Here is a 19,106-nt window from a genome sequence, read left to right as displayed (position 1 = left end):
GATCTGTGTGTTAAGGGTTAGGTAATGGTTGGGGTTTATGTAAGAATTCTTTACAGGACCACAAAACATGTTGACTCAGGAATGCCTTACTCTACAAAAATCACAATGAGCTTGGTTTCCCCATGAAGTAATAGCTGAAAAGAGTGACAATGATTTCATTTAAACACACATAACTGAGCTCTATAACAGTACAGATTTAAAGTGTCTGGTTATATTGGATTGTGGGTGGTTAGTGAATAACATTTTGAGCTGAAATACGGCTTGCAAAATTGGTTCAGCTATTTAGTGAATTCCCCCCTCAGAGAGGAGTTTGCCGTAAGTACCAAAGGAAAGCCAAATGAAATGCGCAATCGTACTTTCGGTTCCTGTTCTGTGTAATCTCACTGTCTGAACAGCTAACCCAAATCATTTCTTCTTTTTTGCCAACAATCAAAAAGCCCTAGTGACCCTCTCCAGTCTGCAGTCTCATTCCTTTCCTCATCTCGGCTCCTTTCAGGCCAAATCATCTCCAAAGGGCCTGAAACAAGAAAGGAAGTGGAAAGATGCTGTACTCATCGACTCTCACATGGGAACGGATCAGTGTCTGGATCTTAGTGGCCCCTGAAGACAACAGACTTTGATGTGCAGTACCTTCCTTTATGTCCAGACCCATCTCACTCCACAAAAAGAGAAAGCCCAAAAAGATTAAACGAAGCACATAAGAAAGGGAGGAAGGTAATGTTTTTTTTTACCATTCTGCCATACCTAAATCGCAACCAGACGTGATGCCAGAACATGAGAGGTTTGATCAACGCCCCAACGCTTGCTCTCCAAGAGACCCCCTCCATTCAAATCATTCCCTGTGCAAGGGAAATCATTTTCCACTGGAGGAAAATGAGTTTTCTCATCACAGAACTTGGCACCAGGCACTTTTAGCAAATGTAATTTTGGAGGATGGTGAAGAGCCAACATGGATTTCCATAGTGTCTGCAGAATATGGACTGGTAATTCAAACTTTTACACAGTATGAGGTGCTAAAAATCTAGAGAAATCAGCTTTATTCATTTAGTTAGGAGGTTATCGCTCCTTGTATGATATAAGCTGCCGCTTGCAGCTTGAATCTGTCCTCAAAAATGGAATTATGAGTAAAATTTTTAATTAAAGGAACACCATCATTTACTCTCATGTCATTCCCTTCCTCGTGTTATTTTCTTTCTTCTGTGAAACATAAAATCAAGTGTCAGACAGAGTTGCTCTTTTCCAAGCAACAATAATGGTTGTTGATTTTTACTGCAAGGCTCCAAACAGGCTAAATGCACACTATGTCATAACAGTTGTCTATATGACTTGGGCACTGTGTTTCAAGTCTTCTAAAGCCATACAATATATTTATTTAAAGAATGGAACAAAGCAGAAGCAATTTTTAAATGATTCTCATTTTATGTTTTACAAAACGAACGTTTCCACACGAACATATTAAGTGGTGGAAGTCTCCGCGTTCAGCGCATATCCCGCCCTAAAGCTGATTCTAAAGTTTTCAAAAGGCATCACGCGAGTGTGAACATCAATACAACTAAAAACGACCGTAACTCAAACGCAGCTCCTGTCAATACATTTTATTATATATATATATATAAAAGACAAACAAATTGTAAAAAAAAGTTTAAAGTAATAAACATGTTCTAATGTTTGAATTTCTTTACCGTACTGTACCGAAAATGAACCTAACGTGACTTTAAAACTGAGGTGCGTACAAACCGTGATTTTTGCGTACCGTTACACCCCTACGATATACGCCATTTCATGATGACAGATGCAACGCGATACTGCCGTTATTTTTATATTCTTTAAAATGCTTAACTTTAAAATGTAAATATAGGTCGTAATAAGGTGCTTGCACAAACTACCTAAATGGTCGTTTTTTGTTGGAGGCCAGGCTCTTTAATCAATCTACTTTTTTTTTAGTCCTGTTCTGCACAGCTGACAGAAAAAAAGGACACTAATTGTAAATGACAATCAAGATTCACATTTATTTTCTAGAGACTGTGCTATGACAAGTACATTTCTGCATGGTTTAAAATACAATAACTAAATTCTAATCATTCATGTTTTTTTTACCTGATGTATGAGATCTGAATAAATCAAAGACAATCGAAAGGTCTTTCAAAGGGTCCCCTAATAATGACAGAAATACTTCTTTACATACAGCACACACAGTTCTTAACCATGCCTTTAATGTGAGCAGAGAAAGTCAACCTAAGTAGAACATTTACTTTTAGAAATTATCTAAAGTTTTTGTTGTTGTTGTGATACACTGCAGTACAGCAAGCCACCAAAACAAATGTGTTGAAAAGGTATAAGATCAAATAAGAGACATATGATACAGCAAGTAGCACAAATATGCAATGGAAAACATGCAAGGTGGTTGTCTCAAAAACCTTTTTGGCCAAAAATAGAGTCCTGATAAGCACAGATGGCTGCAAGCAGGCCGTGTAATAACAGGAACGCCTGCACCAGCTGAGCAACTGCCATTGGGATGAAAGGGAATTCTAACAGATCACTTTCTCCAGGTACTAGACCTCCTTTGTTATTTGAAAGGCATCATAATACGTTTGCAGCTAATGTGCTTCTAAGAGCTCCTGCGAGATGAATTCTGCGAAAGTAACAGGTCAGCCAAATAACAAGTTACACATTTCAGGGACCAAAATGAAAACTCACAAATATCAAACTATAAAAAATTGCTAAATGAAATGTAATGCCAGGTTCTTTACCATCATGCCATCAGTCAGGAACTAATTAAACAGAGCCGGGGGATCTCTAAAGAGACCTCAAACCAGCAATGGTTTAGTTCCTTCTCATCTGCACACCTTAAGATGTTATTAAATTATGCTTGCAAATGATGTCTGGCTGAATTCCCAGTCTCTTACGGAGGTGGAAGTGTCATTTTAATCAGTGCTAAGGCCACAGTGCTGGACATTTTCGAGTTAGGAAAGCTTTTAGGCACCATCGGCACTAATCAGATAACGCTGTCAAATCATACTGCATTTAGCTACAATCTCAATTCTAAATATTCAGTATTATAAGCATGTGTTGTTATAATCACTAATTACCTTTTGAAGCCTTTATTTCAATCCTCTCAAGTGCAAGTCAAAGATAATACTTTAAGTGTGGCATATGAACCCCCATAATGAAATTCTTGAGTTATTAAAAGACTCACCATTTAATTAGCATGTAATATATATATATATATATATATACACATTTCAATAACTGAACTGATAAGCATACAGTCACAGTCAACTTTGGGAAAGCTAGCTACTTCGGGTTAGGTCAGCTTCTTAAATTCTTCGTAGGTAGCATAAACAAAGACCCAAGGTAGATTGAAAAAATATCTATATCTCAAAATATATCTCAGAGGCAAAGGTGGCACACCATGCAAGAGATATATGCAGTAAACTACACTTTAGAAAGAGAAAGCATGGGGAAAAGGCAGAGAGAATCGACAATGGGATGCTCCCCGCAGATCCAACACATTCTCGTTATTCTAATTTGGCTTTCACCTCGAGTTTTTGGTAACACTTCTCAGTTTTCAAACACAAACATTCTTCAAGAGATTTTGGCGGCAAAATTGAAGTCATCACCTCGCTGACAGTATTGATGGATTCAAAATGAAAATTCTCTCAGCTTTCATTCTTTCAATTATCACCCGTTCATATGATTCTTATGGTTTCTTTTCCACAACATATAATGCTGACAACCTGGGTAGAATAGAGATTGCTTGTGAATGTCTTGAAAAACATCTGGGGACATCTTTTGGATGCATCCCACTGGGCCACATGATGCGTGCAAAACAATAGTTTACACTCATACACAAAATGCATTTTCAGTGTTCACAAAACATCATGGGAAATCATAGCAATGCTTGGCTCAGCTGCTTTGATTTGGTTCCTTACTAAAAATAATAAAACAAAAGGGAAGAATTAGCAACATGAAAATGCATATACAGCATTGCGGCGTAAAAAAGCTTCCTAAACCGATTGGTGTCTACAGAAACTCAAAATGTATTTTTTTTTTATTTTTTTTTTGCAGTCAGAAATTGAACTCCAGAAATTGTCTCCCCCAAGTGTATAAACTATGATGAAACTACATTAGTAAGAGAATCATAAGTTAGTAAAATTCCTCAGGTATGGTTCTCGACCCTTAGAGATCACTATATGTAATTCCAATGGAGGAAAGAGATTGATTCACTTCATGTAGGGCACAATCTCATTCACGCATATCATAGCAAAACCCAAAATAATTCTTAAACTTTCATCCACAGCTTAACCTGGAGTGAACAGGCTCGAAACAAACAATTTCGTGGTCTAAAATGTAGGTGGTTGAGTTACTACGGTTACATTGTCAGGACAAATCAGCTATATTTTTGAAAAAAAGGTCACAAAAGACTTTCAAACAGGAACGAAAACAAATTAGATCTGCAAAACATCAAATGAATTCTTATTACTGCAAGTCTGAGGACAGTTATACGATCACCCAACAAGGTTGTTTATATAAAACGCATCTGGTTAAATGTTCCTCTGTTCACTTTCCTTCCTTTTTTTTCAGGCTGCCTGCTTAAACCACCCCCTAATCTGCTTTATTAAGCATCTTCTAAGCATCTATATTTCAGATTAATTAACATGAAGCGTAGAAACTAATTACATTTAACATTTAGAAAGCCCACATAAAAAACGAAGCGTCTTTCCTTTCTATTTATTTACCTATGAATGTGTGTAGAATTGTACTGTAGGTCACATTCAAGTAAATTTAACCTACCATGCTTATTATGAACCTCCTGAATTATCTGTCACGAAATATGAAATACATGACACTCCAGTCAGCTCTTATTCATATCAAGCAAGTGACCCCTGTGGAAAACAGACTCAGCTGAAAATACACGTGTGATCTTTTGCATCATGTACAGCACCCTTAATTTTAAATGACAACCTGTAACACCTTAAAGGGGATTGTGACCAGCACATAATCAACACTCCACAAACAAGATCAAGATACTTTCTTTTACCGTTTCTAACACAGAAGAGAGGAATTATTTATTATAATTTAATAGCAAAATCGCGTATAAGATTTCTGTTTTTAGACAGAATAGTCCAAACACAATCACACAACATACAAAGTGCTCCACCAATTTGCAGCAGGTTGCCCTTCTATCAAAGAAACAATACAACTGCAAAGTTGAACTGCAGGCACTGTGATTCTCTTTCACTACATCCTCCTATTCTCACTCTCATGTGTGGTTTTTACAATCCATCCATAGTTTCCCTGGACCGCTTCCTAGCTTGGGTTTTGTTAGCTAATCTGGTGCAAGGAAGGCAAAGTTCAGTGGAACAATGCGGCATTGTACATCATCTGAGAGAAGAGATTAATGGGAAAGAGGCTGGTGAAACCGCGAGTGAGATAAAGAATTAGCAAAATGAAGCTGGTGTTTCTTTTTTGCCTTCCTCTACTGACTCCAGCTCATCCTTCATGGTAATTTGATTGAGAATGCTCCATGCATACTACAAGACCTACGCTATCTGCTCTACAGGGGAAAGTCTTGTTCCCAGAAATAACAAATCCCTGCCTCAGCATATATCATCAACTTGAGGCTCATTATCGTTATTTTACATCAAAGCAAGCTGATACATGGGAGACAGTAAGCGAGGCAGGAGAAAAAGACGAAGGAGAATGAGGCGAAGCACTTAACAATCCCGGGTCGTGTTCCCACACCCCAATTAATGTGGTGCCAGAAGGACGCCTGCATTCCTTTCTCTAAACAGACGAAAACAGGATTGATGACAAAGCCTCCCACGCATAACTCACAGTCTGACGTGGAAGAGGTGTGTCGGACAGAGAAAGAAAGACAGAAAGAATGGGAGCGAGGAGAATTACAGAGAATGACTGATTGAGACGGAGAGCCTGTTTTTCTCCGAGTCTCCCTGGCAGCAATTTTACGTTTGTGCCCATTGGCTCCCAGTGAAAAAGCAGTGAAATATCACCTGTCACCCAATCAGAGCGCAGCACTCATTTCTCAGTGATGCTTTAACAACAGCTGCAGTCCACCATTAATATGTCGCTGATAAATCAAAGTAACGTGCACAGGAATTTCCAAAAAAAAAAGATTGTGGATTATGTATAGAATGGATATATAGTTTTCTCATTATTCTGAAAGAAAGAAATCAAAAGTGACAGTTCATATGACATTTATAATGTTACAAAAGATTTCTATTTCTTTTGAACTTTGTGTCTTCTAACAACTTATTGTGGTAAGGGAAATAAGCCATCAGAGTGTTATCCTGGATTCCTAAAAATATTTTCCTTCAGATCTCTGTATGCTGTGAAATATTCCTTACATTTAGCCATAAAAACAAAAATCACAAGGCATCAGTTATGATGCTTTGAAAGATGCAAACATTTGTAGAGTCAAAAATACAAGAGGAAAAAACCCGCTAAATAATGCCATTATCCAAAGGTCCAAATTTTGTCACTTTAATAATTATAAAATATCATTTTACATTATTTTATTTATTTGCATTTGAAATGTCATATAAAATATGACTGCATGGTCAGTAAGAAATGTAAAAAATTTTGGATAAAAGGGATAGAGAAAAGTCGGTCCTTTCACCAAAATAATTAGTTAATAATCAATCAATCAGTCAATCACTGACAAGATTAATAATATGCTAATATTATAAAGTTTGGTAATATAAAAACTTGCTGCAAAGACAACGTTTAAAAAAAATTACATTATATTTAATATAATATTGTCGGCTGAAAGATTCCCCAAGGTATGAACAACAAATCTTTATCAGCTGCAAAATAAACAGCATGCCTTTCTGGTGCAAGCTGCAAAAATAAATATATAAAAGCCAGTAAAGTGCTTTTTTCCAAGGCTGCCAGAAAGGAGATTAATTGAAGCCATTGTCATTTAATGAGTTGTAGAGAGTTACCTGTCACAATGCTTCCACACATTCCTCTGTGTAAACAAAATCACTTTATTTAATTACTTTGCATCTGTCAAGCCACCGCTCTCCCCACATCCTTCCACCTAACAACTTGCACTTGAAAACCAGCGAGTCGGAATCTGTCTTACATAAACAACACACAAGTCATAAAGCTGTGCTGTCATTCATTGCTCTGTGAGAGGTGATTGGCGGTCTAAGGTGTTGACTCCTCCTCTTTGAAAGCCAAAGCGTACAATATATGAGTCATTTTTTTAAGGCCGGACGGTTTATTGAACACTTGTTCATAGAAAGGGTGACAAGATCCACTTATACAAGTGCTCTGTGTCATCACAACAATGGAGATAGAGGCAGGAAGCACACTTAAAAATAACAGGAAGGTCAGGCGAATCTGTCTCCATAACAGTGGAAAGCATTGACTAAATCTCTTTTTTTTATGAGCACTATGGTGCAATACGCATAAAATCTCACACTCAACCACCCTCACTTACATACAGAGGAACAGAGAACCAGTACTACTGAAGAACCAAGCCATTGTTACCATCCACTGCTGTAAATTCCACAATAAACCTGGATGTTCTGGAGTGAGCTTGTGAGTTTCATAAGAATAGATTAGATATGGAAAAAGTAGGCTGCAAAGTTAATCAAAATGATCACAATCATGATTAAACTACATAAAAGCTGCCATATAATTAAAAATATCTCAATTGCCAAGTCTGTATTCTGTATATGCTGAATGCTTCAAAATTAACCATTGGTTGTACTCTAATGGGATGTATTGAAGGCATTGTCTTAAAAGGAGTTGTTGGAAAAACTGCTAATAAAAACACATTTTAATAATATATACAATTTAAAAATCAATTTTAAGAAAACAATCCTGAATAATTATCCCATATTATATAGCAGTAATTAATATTCCTATTGACTGTGTTCCAAAAAGACTTTATAAATATCAAAGCGCAATTGTTATTATATAACTCAATTACATCTAAACTAGAGTTGTTCCGATTCCGATACTAGTATCGGAAATATCTCCGATACCACAACAAATTCTGGCATCGGCATCGGCGAGTACATGAACCCATATACCGATCCGATACCATTTTCTTAAAAAATACCTAGTTATGACCGCAAGCTTTGCCTAACTGCTGCACGGTTCTTCTTCGCTGCTCAAAATGCATTGAAAACACAGGAAGTTGTGCTGTGTTGCCACAAGCAACCCCTGTTTAGAGCAGCGAAGAAGAAATGAAAACGCGTTAGCAGCCCTGATCTATATATGACTGGATCACTCATCACATTCTAAACTGCCAAAAGACAGTGAAGCCGCTTCTATATTATAGATCAGTGGTTAGCAGTATGTCTCTGTAGTACCGGTAGTTACCGACTCCCGAGTATATTCGGTACCCGCAGCTGCGTTCAGTCGCTTCCGTGTTAGTCAAAGCGCAGGGCTCCAGACAGTAGCCGAATATATACTAGTGTCTGTGAAAATTAAACTGCAAAATACTTTTTAAATATTACTTCTGCAAATTCTACATCTCTGTGGTTGACGGGCGCAGATGCGCGAGAGCTCGCTGTTTTGTAGTCTCTGCTGTGTGTCATGAGGACACGAACGCATAAACCGTCACTTCATGAGAATTTACCGTTTCATTTGAGAATACTGTCATATCATAAACACAGACACTCAAAGATCTTCATGGCAGCCCATTAAAATAAATGTTTGGTTTACATGAGTAAATTGACAATATATAAAGCTACTGTTGTAGCCTACAGTAATAATAATACGTCTCTATAATAATAATAATTATGCCTAGATGGTTGCTTGTTTTTTACTTGTTTTGTAATAAAGAGATTATCTGATTAATAGATCTTTTTTTATATTCCTAGACTTATTTGTTGCAGTTTTTTTATACAGTTATATTGTAAAACTTAAATACCTTTTTTAGTTTGCGGTGTTAGATTTTTGGCTGCATTTGAAGTTCTTTTTTGCATATGAAAATAAATAATACTGTCAAATTCATGTTAGATAATAAAAATACTGTAATAAATACAGTAGTTCACCATGTATTTGTTCATGTTTTATTGAGGGATCTGTCTGAAGCACACCATAAAAAGAATTCTAGCAATTTACACAGGGCTAGTAGTATATACAGCTGTATATACAGATACACACCCAGGTATCGGATCAGTACTCGGTATCGGCCGATACCCTGAGCCCAGGTATCGGAATCGGTATCGGGAAGAGAAAAAGGGTATCGGAACATCTCTAATCTAAACAAAGATCTTGTGTAAAAAAATAATAATAAAAATCTATATAAAAAAAAATAATAAATTATAAATAATCCATTTAGTCATAGAAAAAGTATTAATTAATTAGGAATGGAAAATGTACAGTCATTATCACCAAATAAACCCCAAAACAAGGGCTTATTATAACTTAAATATATAGATAAATGAACAAAAAACATTGATCCAGTTAAAATAATTTGATTGTGAGAAGAAAAAGGATGTTGAGAGATAGGAAACAAACACATAGTCACATATGTCACATATGCCTGAATGCCATGACTGGCCAATCAGGATCGAGTAATTCCATAGCACTGTGTGATAAGTTTGGTAAGTTGCATACCTGCATAAGGGACAGGGGCGTCTTTGTCCAGTGCGACCAGAGGAGGGTCGAGCATTACAGTGTCCATGTTCTCAATGATGACACCATGGTAGGATGTCTCGATCCATGGTTTGTGCTTATTTACTACAATGGAAAGAGAGAAAAGAAACAGAAAAAAGATCATTTCAATTCTGAACTAAATGTTTTTCCAAGTTTCAACAAACATCTACTAAATAGGAATAAAAAACACAGAGTCAGAATCTTTTCTTTCGGTTACTTTTCATGCAAAGAATAGCTAATAATTGCAATCGATACAAGTCCAATAAGCATGGGCTGTTTGTCCAGTTCCTCAAATGGCAGCATCCCTGTCTTCCACGGCACGTATCCAGGGAAACACCCTCATTTATCTGGTGCTGGCGTGCTCTGTTGTTTCTGCGTTTTTTTTTTTTTTCAGTTGCTGCTGTATAACAACAGATACCAAAACAAGATGCTAATCAATGGATGACAAACGCAATCTCCTAGCCAGTGAAAGGAAAACATCCGCACAAGAGGCTTTGTGCATTAAACAGCTTGTACCTAAGCAGTGTTTACATTTCTCAGAAAAATCTACATGCTGTTGGTTCACTAAACTCTCTGTATACAACTATGCCATGTTCGTAAGTATCACAACTGTAAGGTTAATTCAAAATCAGATTTTCAGTCAGTTCATTTATTCTAATCACTTAAGAAGATGTAATGATGTAATGTAGTTTTAAAACTTTCATACATGCAGAATGAAGGGGGACAAAAACACACAAACAAAAAATACCGACTGAAAAAAGTAATGATACGATGACACCCTAAACTGTGTGGCTTGCTGAGGACATTAAGTTTACAGTAGGTAAGGTAGGTAAGGTACGTTTATTCACATAAGTTCCTGCATTCGAAAATGTTTGACCTGTGAAATCCTATCACAAGAATAAAGAATAAGGATATGTGAAGGCATGACCTAATAGCACAGATAGAAGAAAACAAAAAGCAGCTACACGTTTGCAGTGTTGCATGAAAGTGGAGTAGATTTTGGGGATTTATTATTATATGGTATATGAAAAAAATCGTTTGCATAAATTGTTGCATAACTTCCTTGGCATATGGTGGAAATGTTGGAAAAACAAAAGATTCATGTGGGTGATGAAAAGCAATTCATTAACAGAAGACGAAGAAAAAGAAGAAAAGCTTTATACGATTTGCCCCTCATGTAATCAGAAATCCTCCTTCAGCAAGAGTTAATGGAGTTTTAGATTAGCACTGGCTATTCAGTAACCCCTCACGTGGCTCAGTTCGAGATCCACCAAAGCAATTAATGAAAGAGTAAATTAAACCATTTCACACTTGTGGAGGACAATCTACACAGTCAAGTCTCAAAGAAAAGTCCTCCTGAAAAGCTCAGAGTGTCCTCGTAATGCATAAGACAGGGAACAAATCATCCGATTTAGATGGCCAGATGATTAAACCAGCTGCCAGTGTCATTTTCAAAGACTACAGTCTTGTTTTCAATGGGTTTGTGCCATTTATCTCTCTTTCTCTTATTCTAAAGCAAGAATAAGAAGACGTGTTAGGCTCCAGCTGTTGAGAACACGCTCAGTTCGGTCACTGTAGTGAAAATCAAAGGTAAAAAGGGATAAACTGCAACAGTTAGAGTTAAAAATATCTCAGTTGGTGTTCTACTGAAGAAACAAAGTCACCTACATCTTAAATGCCTTGGGGTAAGCAGATAAACATAAAATGTTCATTTTTGGGTTTACTATCCCTCTAACTCAGACACACTTACGTGGACAAAACTACGTTTTTTTTGACTACTTGCAAATATCTCAGCTTGTTTTCTCACTTGAAAGTGGCTATTTGAACACACACAGATGAATAGCCAGGTTGTATCTATCTAGCTGGGTTACTCATACAAAGACACCTACCTCAAGCTCCAGAAAGGCAAACAAATTTGTGATGCAGATGTATGGACAAACAGGTCTGATTCAATGCAGTCTGATATTCTCATTTTGCAGAAAATGAATAAAAATGATCGCAAAAAGGCTTTCATTTAAGCTACACAGCTTGCATGACCCCTCAAAACACTAATAAAGGCCTGATTCATTAGGTAAACATTTATTCGAGTGTTTCATGTGTGAAATGTCACAGGCTGGGAAAAACATGTGGCTGTCATCGTGTACACAAGATACAGTAAATAACTGTAATTTGGATCAGGTACTTTCTATTATAATAATACATCTCTCCAGGCTTCAGTCACTGCAAATTCACATCGAACTATCTCGTTCTCACTCCCTCTCTCTCTAATAAGGTTAGTGGTGTCACTAAGAGCAATATCCCTACTCTGTAATCCCTGAGCTATTACTCATGAGATGTCTGCAGCCATTATACAGCATTAGAGCTCCATGATGGAAGCTAATTCAATGTGGACTTTTTTCTTACATCCGCTCCCCTGCACTAAAGAGCTCAGCCAACAAAACACAAAACCTAATGGCAGATGCATAAATGCACACACACACACCAAAATTGTGTATGCATTTACCATTAAGGAATGCAATTTTATATGTACACTATAAAATGCTTTAAAATACCATAAACAATTATAGTACAAATATATTACTACTAATAATAATATTTTCTATTATTAGAAGTAGTACTAAAATGTAACTTTACTCACACAGTGCTTCACATAAACTAAAAACAAATAATGAATAAAATATCATGAATAAAGAACAAAATTAAAAAGTCAGTGTTATAAAAATATATAAAAATAAATACCAAATATATAAAATAATATGTAATTATAAAATAAAAGATTTTTTTTTTTTTTTTTTTACTTTTAGTACTTTTTAGAAGAAAAAAAATTATTTTAGACATCATAGCATCACCCTGCATTTGGTTCATTCATTTTCCTGTGAGCACTATCCAAATAACCTGAATTGAATTAAAGCAGGTGAGCCCAGAGTGAGGGAGGTAGAAAATTCAGGTCGGGTCTTACAAGAGGACAAGAAAGGGGCTATTATAGAATCAATTATTTATTCAACTTGATATATAATTATTCCAGCATTTCAAGCACTTGATAAAATGTTGCCGGGGGAGGAAGTGAACGTTTGCAAATCTACTTTGACCCTTTTCCAACCTGCTATAATGAAAATCCCAGTCAGCATTCCAACGGTAATTAAACTTGGGGACAGCTTGCAGAATTGATGGTGAATTTTACTGCTCTCCCAGTGTCACGCAACAAGCTATTAATTTCTGACCTGTCGACACCGTAACATTACATTCGGCTCATAACATTGGAATTAAACAATAATCGAAACACGCGTGTGGGACCCAGAGAAAAAAGAAAGTGCTAAAGCCAAGAGACCAGCAGAGAATGACTAAAGAGAGAGAGGAGACCGGCAATATTCATTCTGCAGCATGCATTACAGTGCCGATTTAGCACGTAGTGTTATTGTTTGCAAGTGTAAACAACAAAAACTGCTGCTGGACCAGCTAATGGATCTAAGCAGAAAAACAAATCTTCTTAAGGCTCATTCAAGGCCACTACACTAGAGGATAAAGAACCCATTAGCCAAATGGCTGGTAAACACGATCTGTGATGGCCATTGTCTTGAGACAAAGTCTAAGGACTTCAACTCAATCATAGTCAAGAGAGTCAAAGATCAACCCAAGACCAGCTAAAATAATCTGCTAGAGCCAAATGAGGGTATTAGTAGAAAATTGTTAATTAACATCCCTTGCACTGTGCAAATGACCAGTACATAGGCTCTGTATTGGGAAAAGGAACAGAAATGACTATCAGGAAGGCAGTAATTAGCCACAATGACCTAGCATAATCCAATAGTAGCAGGAAGGAGTTTTCTGGTAGGGGCCGAAGGGTAATTTTTAAATGCATTAAGCTCAACCAAGCCGCATCCCACACGTCCACAGAGACACACTTCTTACGCTTGCATCACTCGTCTTTAATGCTAATTAATGAGGTCATAATCTCAAACTTTTTCTATGGCAAGCAGTGAGATTTGCAGGTCTTCAGAGACTTCTCATATAGGGGGCCCAGTTGACTAAATTAGCGTTTTATCATGCTATTTAATAGCACAGCCATTAAAAAAATGTTTGCATATTGAGGACTGCTTGAGTTAATTAATGAGTGAACAGATCGTTAGGACTGTGTGCCGTCATTCTTGGACATCTGGAAAGCATCGTAAAAGGGTGCTGGGTATTGAGTCTGTGCGGAGGGAGCAAAATGGTTACCTCTATAAAGGGGGTGAAAGAGTGAAATTGGTTTTAATGTTTTGAACGTTCAGTGGTGGTTTCAGTTGCTTTGGCTAACCTGCACGGTTTCCATTAAAAGCAATATATTGTAAAAATGGCTGTGGCAGCAAGTCCTCATACAATTTTCTGTGGTTAAAAATACATTGCTGTTGCCTGGGTGTGTGCAGCAAATTCTCCAAGAAACAAGAGGTGACGAGTTTGAGACCAACCAGCTTGTGTCATTTGTCAATCATGCCTCCCCTCATTACAGCATTTCCTATACACATTACAGCATTTCCTATCAAAAGTGATAAACATGTCGGAATAATGTGTGATTTGGAATGTATCTTAATCCCTGTTCATGCTGAAAGATGCATGTGCTTGTCTCTGACAGTTGGGATGCTATAGGTGTTCTCATTCCTTAAGCAGATGTCATTCCATGTTGTTGCTAAAAATAAATATGCTAAAGGACAAATATTGCATTTAACTGGAATTGGTGCATAAAATGCATAATATCAAAGATACTGTGTGAGCTGGGTTTTAGTTTCTATTTATCTCTGATTATGACATCCATTTCAAGGTATCTGTTTGCAACGGGGCGGCGCTAAATAATACAGGTCCAAAATGTGAGAGTGTAATAATGTTTTTAAAAGTTTGCGGTCAATAACATAAATAAATACCTTCATTAAGTAAGTATGCAAATAAATTGATCAGAAGTGACAGTTAAGATATTAACAATGTTTTGAAATATTTATTTTTTTAAATAAACGCTCTTTTAAACTTTCTAAATTAAAGAAAAGGGCATCACGGTTTCCACAAAAAATATATAAAATAAATGTTTCTTGAGCAATAAGTTTATTAGAACAATCTGATATTGAAGACTGACGTAATAGCGGTTGCAAATTCAGATTTTTGAATCATTCAAACACGATTGAAAAAAAATCCATTTCCATCTCTCTCTTCTTCTCATCCTGCATTACTCTGCATTACTTAAAAATCCTCTCGGGCCTTCATGGACATCTTTATAACCCAAACTGGCAAAGAGCAAACATTCACAATAAAGACAATCCGCAGGTGACTTGTCTTGAATCTGCCATCACTGTGGGAGGCGTACAGGCTAATTTACAGCTAAATTTCTCCATAATAAGCATTAGTAATCCCTGACACAAACAACTGAAAGACAGCAGAGGTTTATAAATGTCATTAATACTACACACATGCCAATATAAATGACTCATTCCCTTGTGTAAATAAATTCTGTGAATCAACTTAGGTCACCAGCCAAGAATATAAATTTGTTTGATTAGACTCTCGACAAACATTGAAGCGAATATCTTTTGTAATCGAGAAGTTCTCCGCGCTGGCATTTGCTACTGTCAGCCTGGCTTCGACACTCCAGGGGACTCGGAAATGTCAATTGTCTGTAATTAGAAAGCTGGCATATTCATTCACGGGGCTTTGTTTCCTTGTCAAGGAAATCGCGTCCTTATGGTCTTTTCATTAGCCATATTGTTTATGAGCCATATGTGTGAGACACAATCAACCCTTATGAAAAAAGCCATTTTGATTACAAACCTTGTGAAGGCACTTAAATTACAAATCATTGTTAGAAACACAGAGAACTGATTGAGGTGGAGAGATGAAGGATTTTAGGGGGACTTGAGAGGGATTCGAATGAAAGCAAGGAGTGAAGAGAACAATGATCTCCTTAGTGACACGGGTGCCAGAGGCTGAGCAAGAGAGAGGGCAGGGCTCAACTTTCCATCTTCTCCGGATTAAAATTAAAAGGGCCTGCTAGTTCATCTTCTGTCTTTGGGAGATCTGGACGCTCCAGTGGCTCTCAGAATCTCTGGGCGGTTTGAGATGACGAAAACGAAAATTGATGCTGGGGCTCCAGCTCCTTGCCTCCCTCCCTGCACTTAACAAGACGTCTGCTGTGCCCAAATGCCCATCACCTTTTATCTGCCTTAGCGAGTAGGGATGTGCTTAATCTACATATTTTCAATGAGTAGTCGGTGGGTTGTCTGAACAACTAGTCTTAAAGGGAAAATAAATTTTGTCATTATTTACTTGTTTCAAACCTGTATAACCTTCTTTCTTCTTTTGAACACAAAGACATTTTGAAGAGTGTTTTTGCTCTTACGATGAAAGTCAGTGTTGTCTTGGACACCGCTGATTTTCGTTTTTTAGACCAGCAGCTCTCAATTCCAGTCCTATAGACCTCCCGCTCTGCACATTTTGTGTGTTTCTCTTATCACTTCAGACGTTTGTTCTATTCAACTGTAAGTGCCCTGCAAAGTGGGCATCACAGGATATTCCACCATGATTCCAGTTCGAAGCGAGCGTATATGTTTCATTTTAAGGTCCTTAAAGTGTATGACATGTGAATTTAACTTGTATTTATTTACAGAGGTATATGATACTGTGTAGAGACCATGTCAGTTGGAACACAGTTCATGCATGGAGTTCATGGGGGGGTAGTAAATGACGACAGTGGTGAACTATCTGTATTATGTCCCTTTTTACAACCTGTATAGTAGTGTATCAGGTGTCCAAAGAAGAAGTCTTTGAAGTTTCAGCTCAAAAAACACCACAGAACATTTATTATTCCATGCTGTAAATACCTCTTTTTGGATGGAAGCAAAATAATGCTGTTTTCCTGTCTCTTTAAATGCAAATGAGCTACCGCTCAATGGGAAATTGCATTGCAACCAACAAACATTGGTGTTAACAACTATGGTTTTGGGAAATGCACCCCAGAAGGGGGATGTGATGTGCCTAAGTTACTATGGCAACAACAAGCAAAACATCAGTTTATTTATGATTATAATTTTTATCATAGTTTTGCTCACATGATGTTGCAGTTCTTTGTCATCACAAAAAATGTATACTTTTTATGAGTTTAACATTTCTGAGTGAAACCTGTTTTAAAACCAATGACAGTGACAACAGGGCCGATGTACAGTCGTTTGTTCAGATTTTATTTATACTACCCATTTTCATACAAAAAAGAACACTTTTAACAGTCGTAAGTAACTTTTAAACCAAAAGTAGTACCTACTAGACAGTATGCTATTTCAAACGCAGCTCAAGACCTGAAATAAGTCAGATAAGCGAGACATCCAAAATATGTGTAGAGGAACAGGGTTGACAAACACTGTCATAAGTCCTCATAAAAAAAAAATAATAATAAAAAAAATATATATATAATTAACACTAAACCTGTGGATCATGCATAATAATGGTAACATTACTCATACCATGCAATCTGAAGTCGTAATTCTCAAATTTATAATTGAGGGTGTTGAATTTGTTACACAAATTGTGTTTTGGCTGTAAAAGAAATGTAACTCCTCAGATAAAGTTGACCATGTTGACAACACACTAAAACCCTCTAACAGGTTGCATTTCTAAATCAATCCTCAAAGAACTGCTGCAAAAAATACAGTTAAATTGAAAAACCATCTACTCTAGTCGACCTAAAAGACAGATGACTAGTTTACCATCTTGAACATCTCTATTACCAGTGAGCTACAGCTAGACAGACAAAGAGAAATTCTCAGAGCGACAGAGAGGAGCAGTGAGAGTCCACCTGAAAGGCAGATTGTCTCTACTTGACACATGCACGATATAAAATCTAATTAGCTGAAAAAAGTTGGAATTTTAAGAAATACATTTACAACTGTGAGGTATACATTTCAGATAAGGACAAATAAAGTTGGAATTAGGGTTAAAACATTAAGGTGGAAACATGCTTTCATAGTGTTATATACTGTAATTGTGATTTAACAAGAAACATTTTTAAAACTAACACTAAACAAAATCTGTGTAAAGTTATAAGGATATTTAATTGTCAGTGTATATCTGATGACAACATTGCATGTGAGATGTGCAAGTATGTGTGTGTGCTTGATTGCATATGCTCAAATCAAATGGAGTGTTATCTATATTTGCAGTACATCTACTCATTTATCAGACATTTTATGCAAAGCATCTTAAAAGTGAGAAGGGCTATGCCACGAACAATTATTATCTATTGAGGGCAATTTGCACCACCTACCAGCGAAGGTACAACCTTTGATTCAAATTTACAGTGGATATCTGCCTTATAATCAACTATCAACACATTCTGAATGTGTCATGTGTACTTAAGACTCATAAAACACAATAAATTATATGTTCCTCTAGCAAACTGCCACTTGAGTAGCTACATTTCTTGATTGCATTGAGTTCTCCCACACATCCCATCTGAATTCAAGCCCAAGCCATCTCTGTTAGACGAACGCTGTTGCCTGGTAGGATTGGAACAGAGCTAAGCTCTTACAGAAGGAGGTTTCTGGTATGGGCACAATGGTAGGGATTTCCTTTTGTGTCCTCCAAGAGGGGCTGGCATACAGGGGGGATTTTCTCAGCTGAGAGAAGGAAAGAGGCACTGGTCCACTCAGAGGCACACAAAAAAATCCTCTTTACAGTGCAAGTTGACAGTGGCAGTACCACTTGAAAACTTAACAGCTCACAAGAGGTGGTGGAAAAAAAAGAAATCTTGACGGGGAACCTTTAGATAGGTGTTGTTTCATGTCCTGAAGACATGATTCCTTCACACAAGGACAGATTTACTACCACTTAGCTTTCAACATTTCCCTGACAAATGAAGTTTGACAAATTATGCATGCTGGACATTTAAACAAGGCACAAAAATGACATAACATCCTCAGCCAAATACAGAGGCTGTAAAATAGAGCTTTGTTTTATGTTACTGAGTCATGCATGTGGGCAGGTGTAAACATCCCACATTTCACAATATGTAGTTTTTTATTTGCTTAATAGCACATAGTTTATGGCAGAAGGGAAGATAATATAGAGTAGATTGTTTTCAGTCGTGGTGGTGTGTTTATGATCACACCGCCTGTGTTTTCTTGTGAGCATGTTTTCTAGTAGCACACAGTTGAAAAGAAGAGCATATGTTCTCTTCTGGATGCTGATTTTCTGCATGGGATGCTAGTGTGCCCAAGAGACTAGGTCCGGGAATCATCATGAATGTATCCATTCCGGTTCCTCAATGGTTCCAATGGTTGATTTTTAGTACCTTTGAGGCAGAAATATTTGGAAGAAAGTAATGTAATTCCATTGCCAATGATGATAATCTTACAATAATAATAATAATAATAATAATAATAATAATAATAATAATAATAATAATAATAATAATAACAGAATCAGAACTACACAGGACACAGTATATGGTCTTG

At 36.9% G+C, this 19,106-nt stretch overlaps 1 protein-coding gene across 2 annotated transcripts in view; it reads right to left on the bottom strand.

Moving 5' to 3' along the window:
* LOC127933594 (calsyntenin-2-like) overlaps positions 1-19,106 on the bottom strand; it is a 175,943-nt gene that overhangs the window by 89,028 nt on the left and 67,809 nt on the right. For both annotated transcript variants that reach the window (XM_052530680.1, XM_052530672.1), the window contains exon 2: positions 9,604-9,726. In XM_052530680.1, the coding sequence (XP_052386640.1) occupies positions 9,604-9,726 (123 nt within the window). The remainder of the gene's footprint in view (positions 1-9,603; positions 9,727-19,106) is intronic.

This window comes from Carassius gibelio, chromosome A2 (genome assembly GCF_023724105.1).
Source record: "Carassius gibelio isolate Cgi1373 ecotype wild population from Czech Republic chromosome A2, carGib1.2-hapl.c, whole genome shotgun sequence".
Lineage (NCBI taxonomy): Eukaryota > Metazoa > Chordata > Actinopteri > Cypriniformes > Cyprinidae > Carassius > Carassius gibelio.
This window is presented reverse-complemented; position numbering and strand designations above follow the sequence as displayed.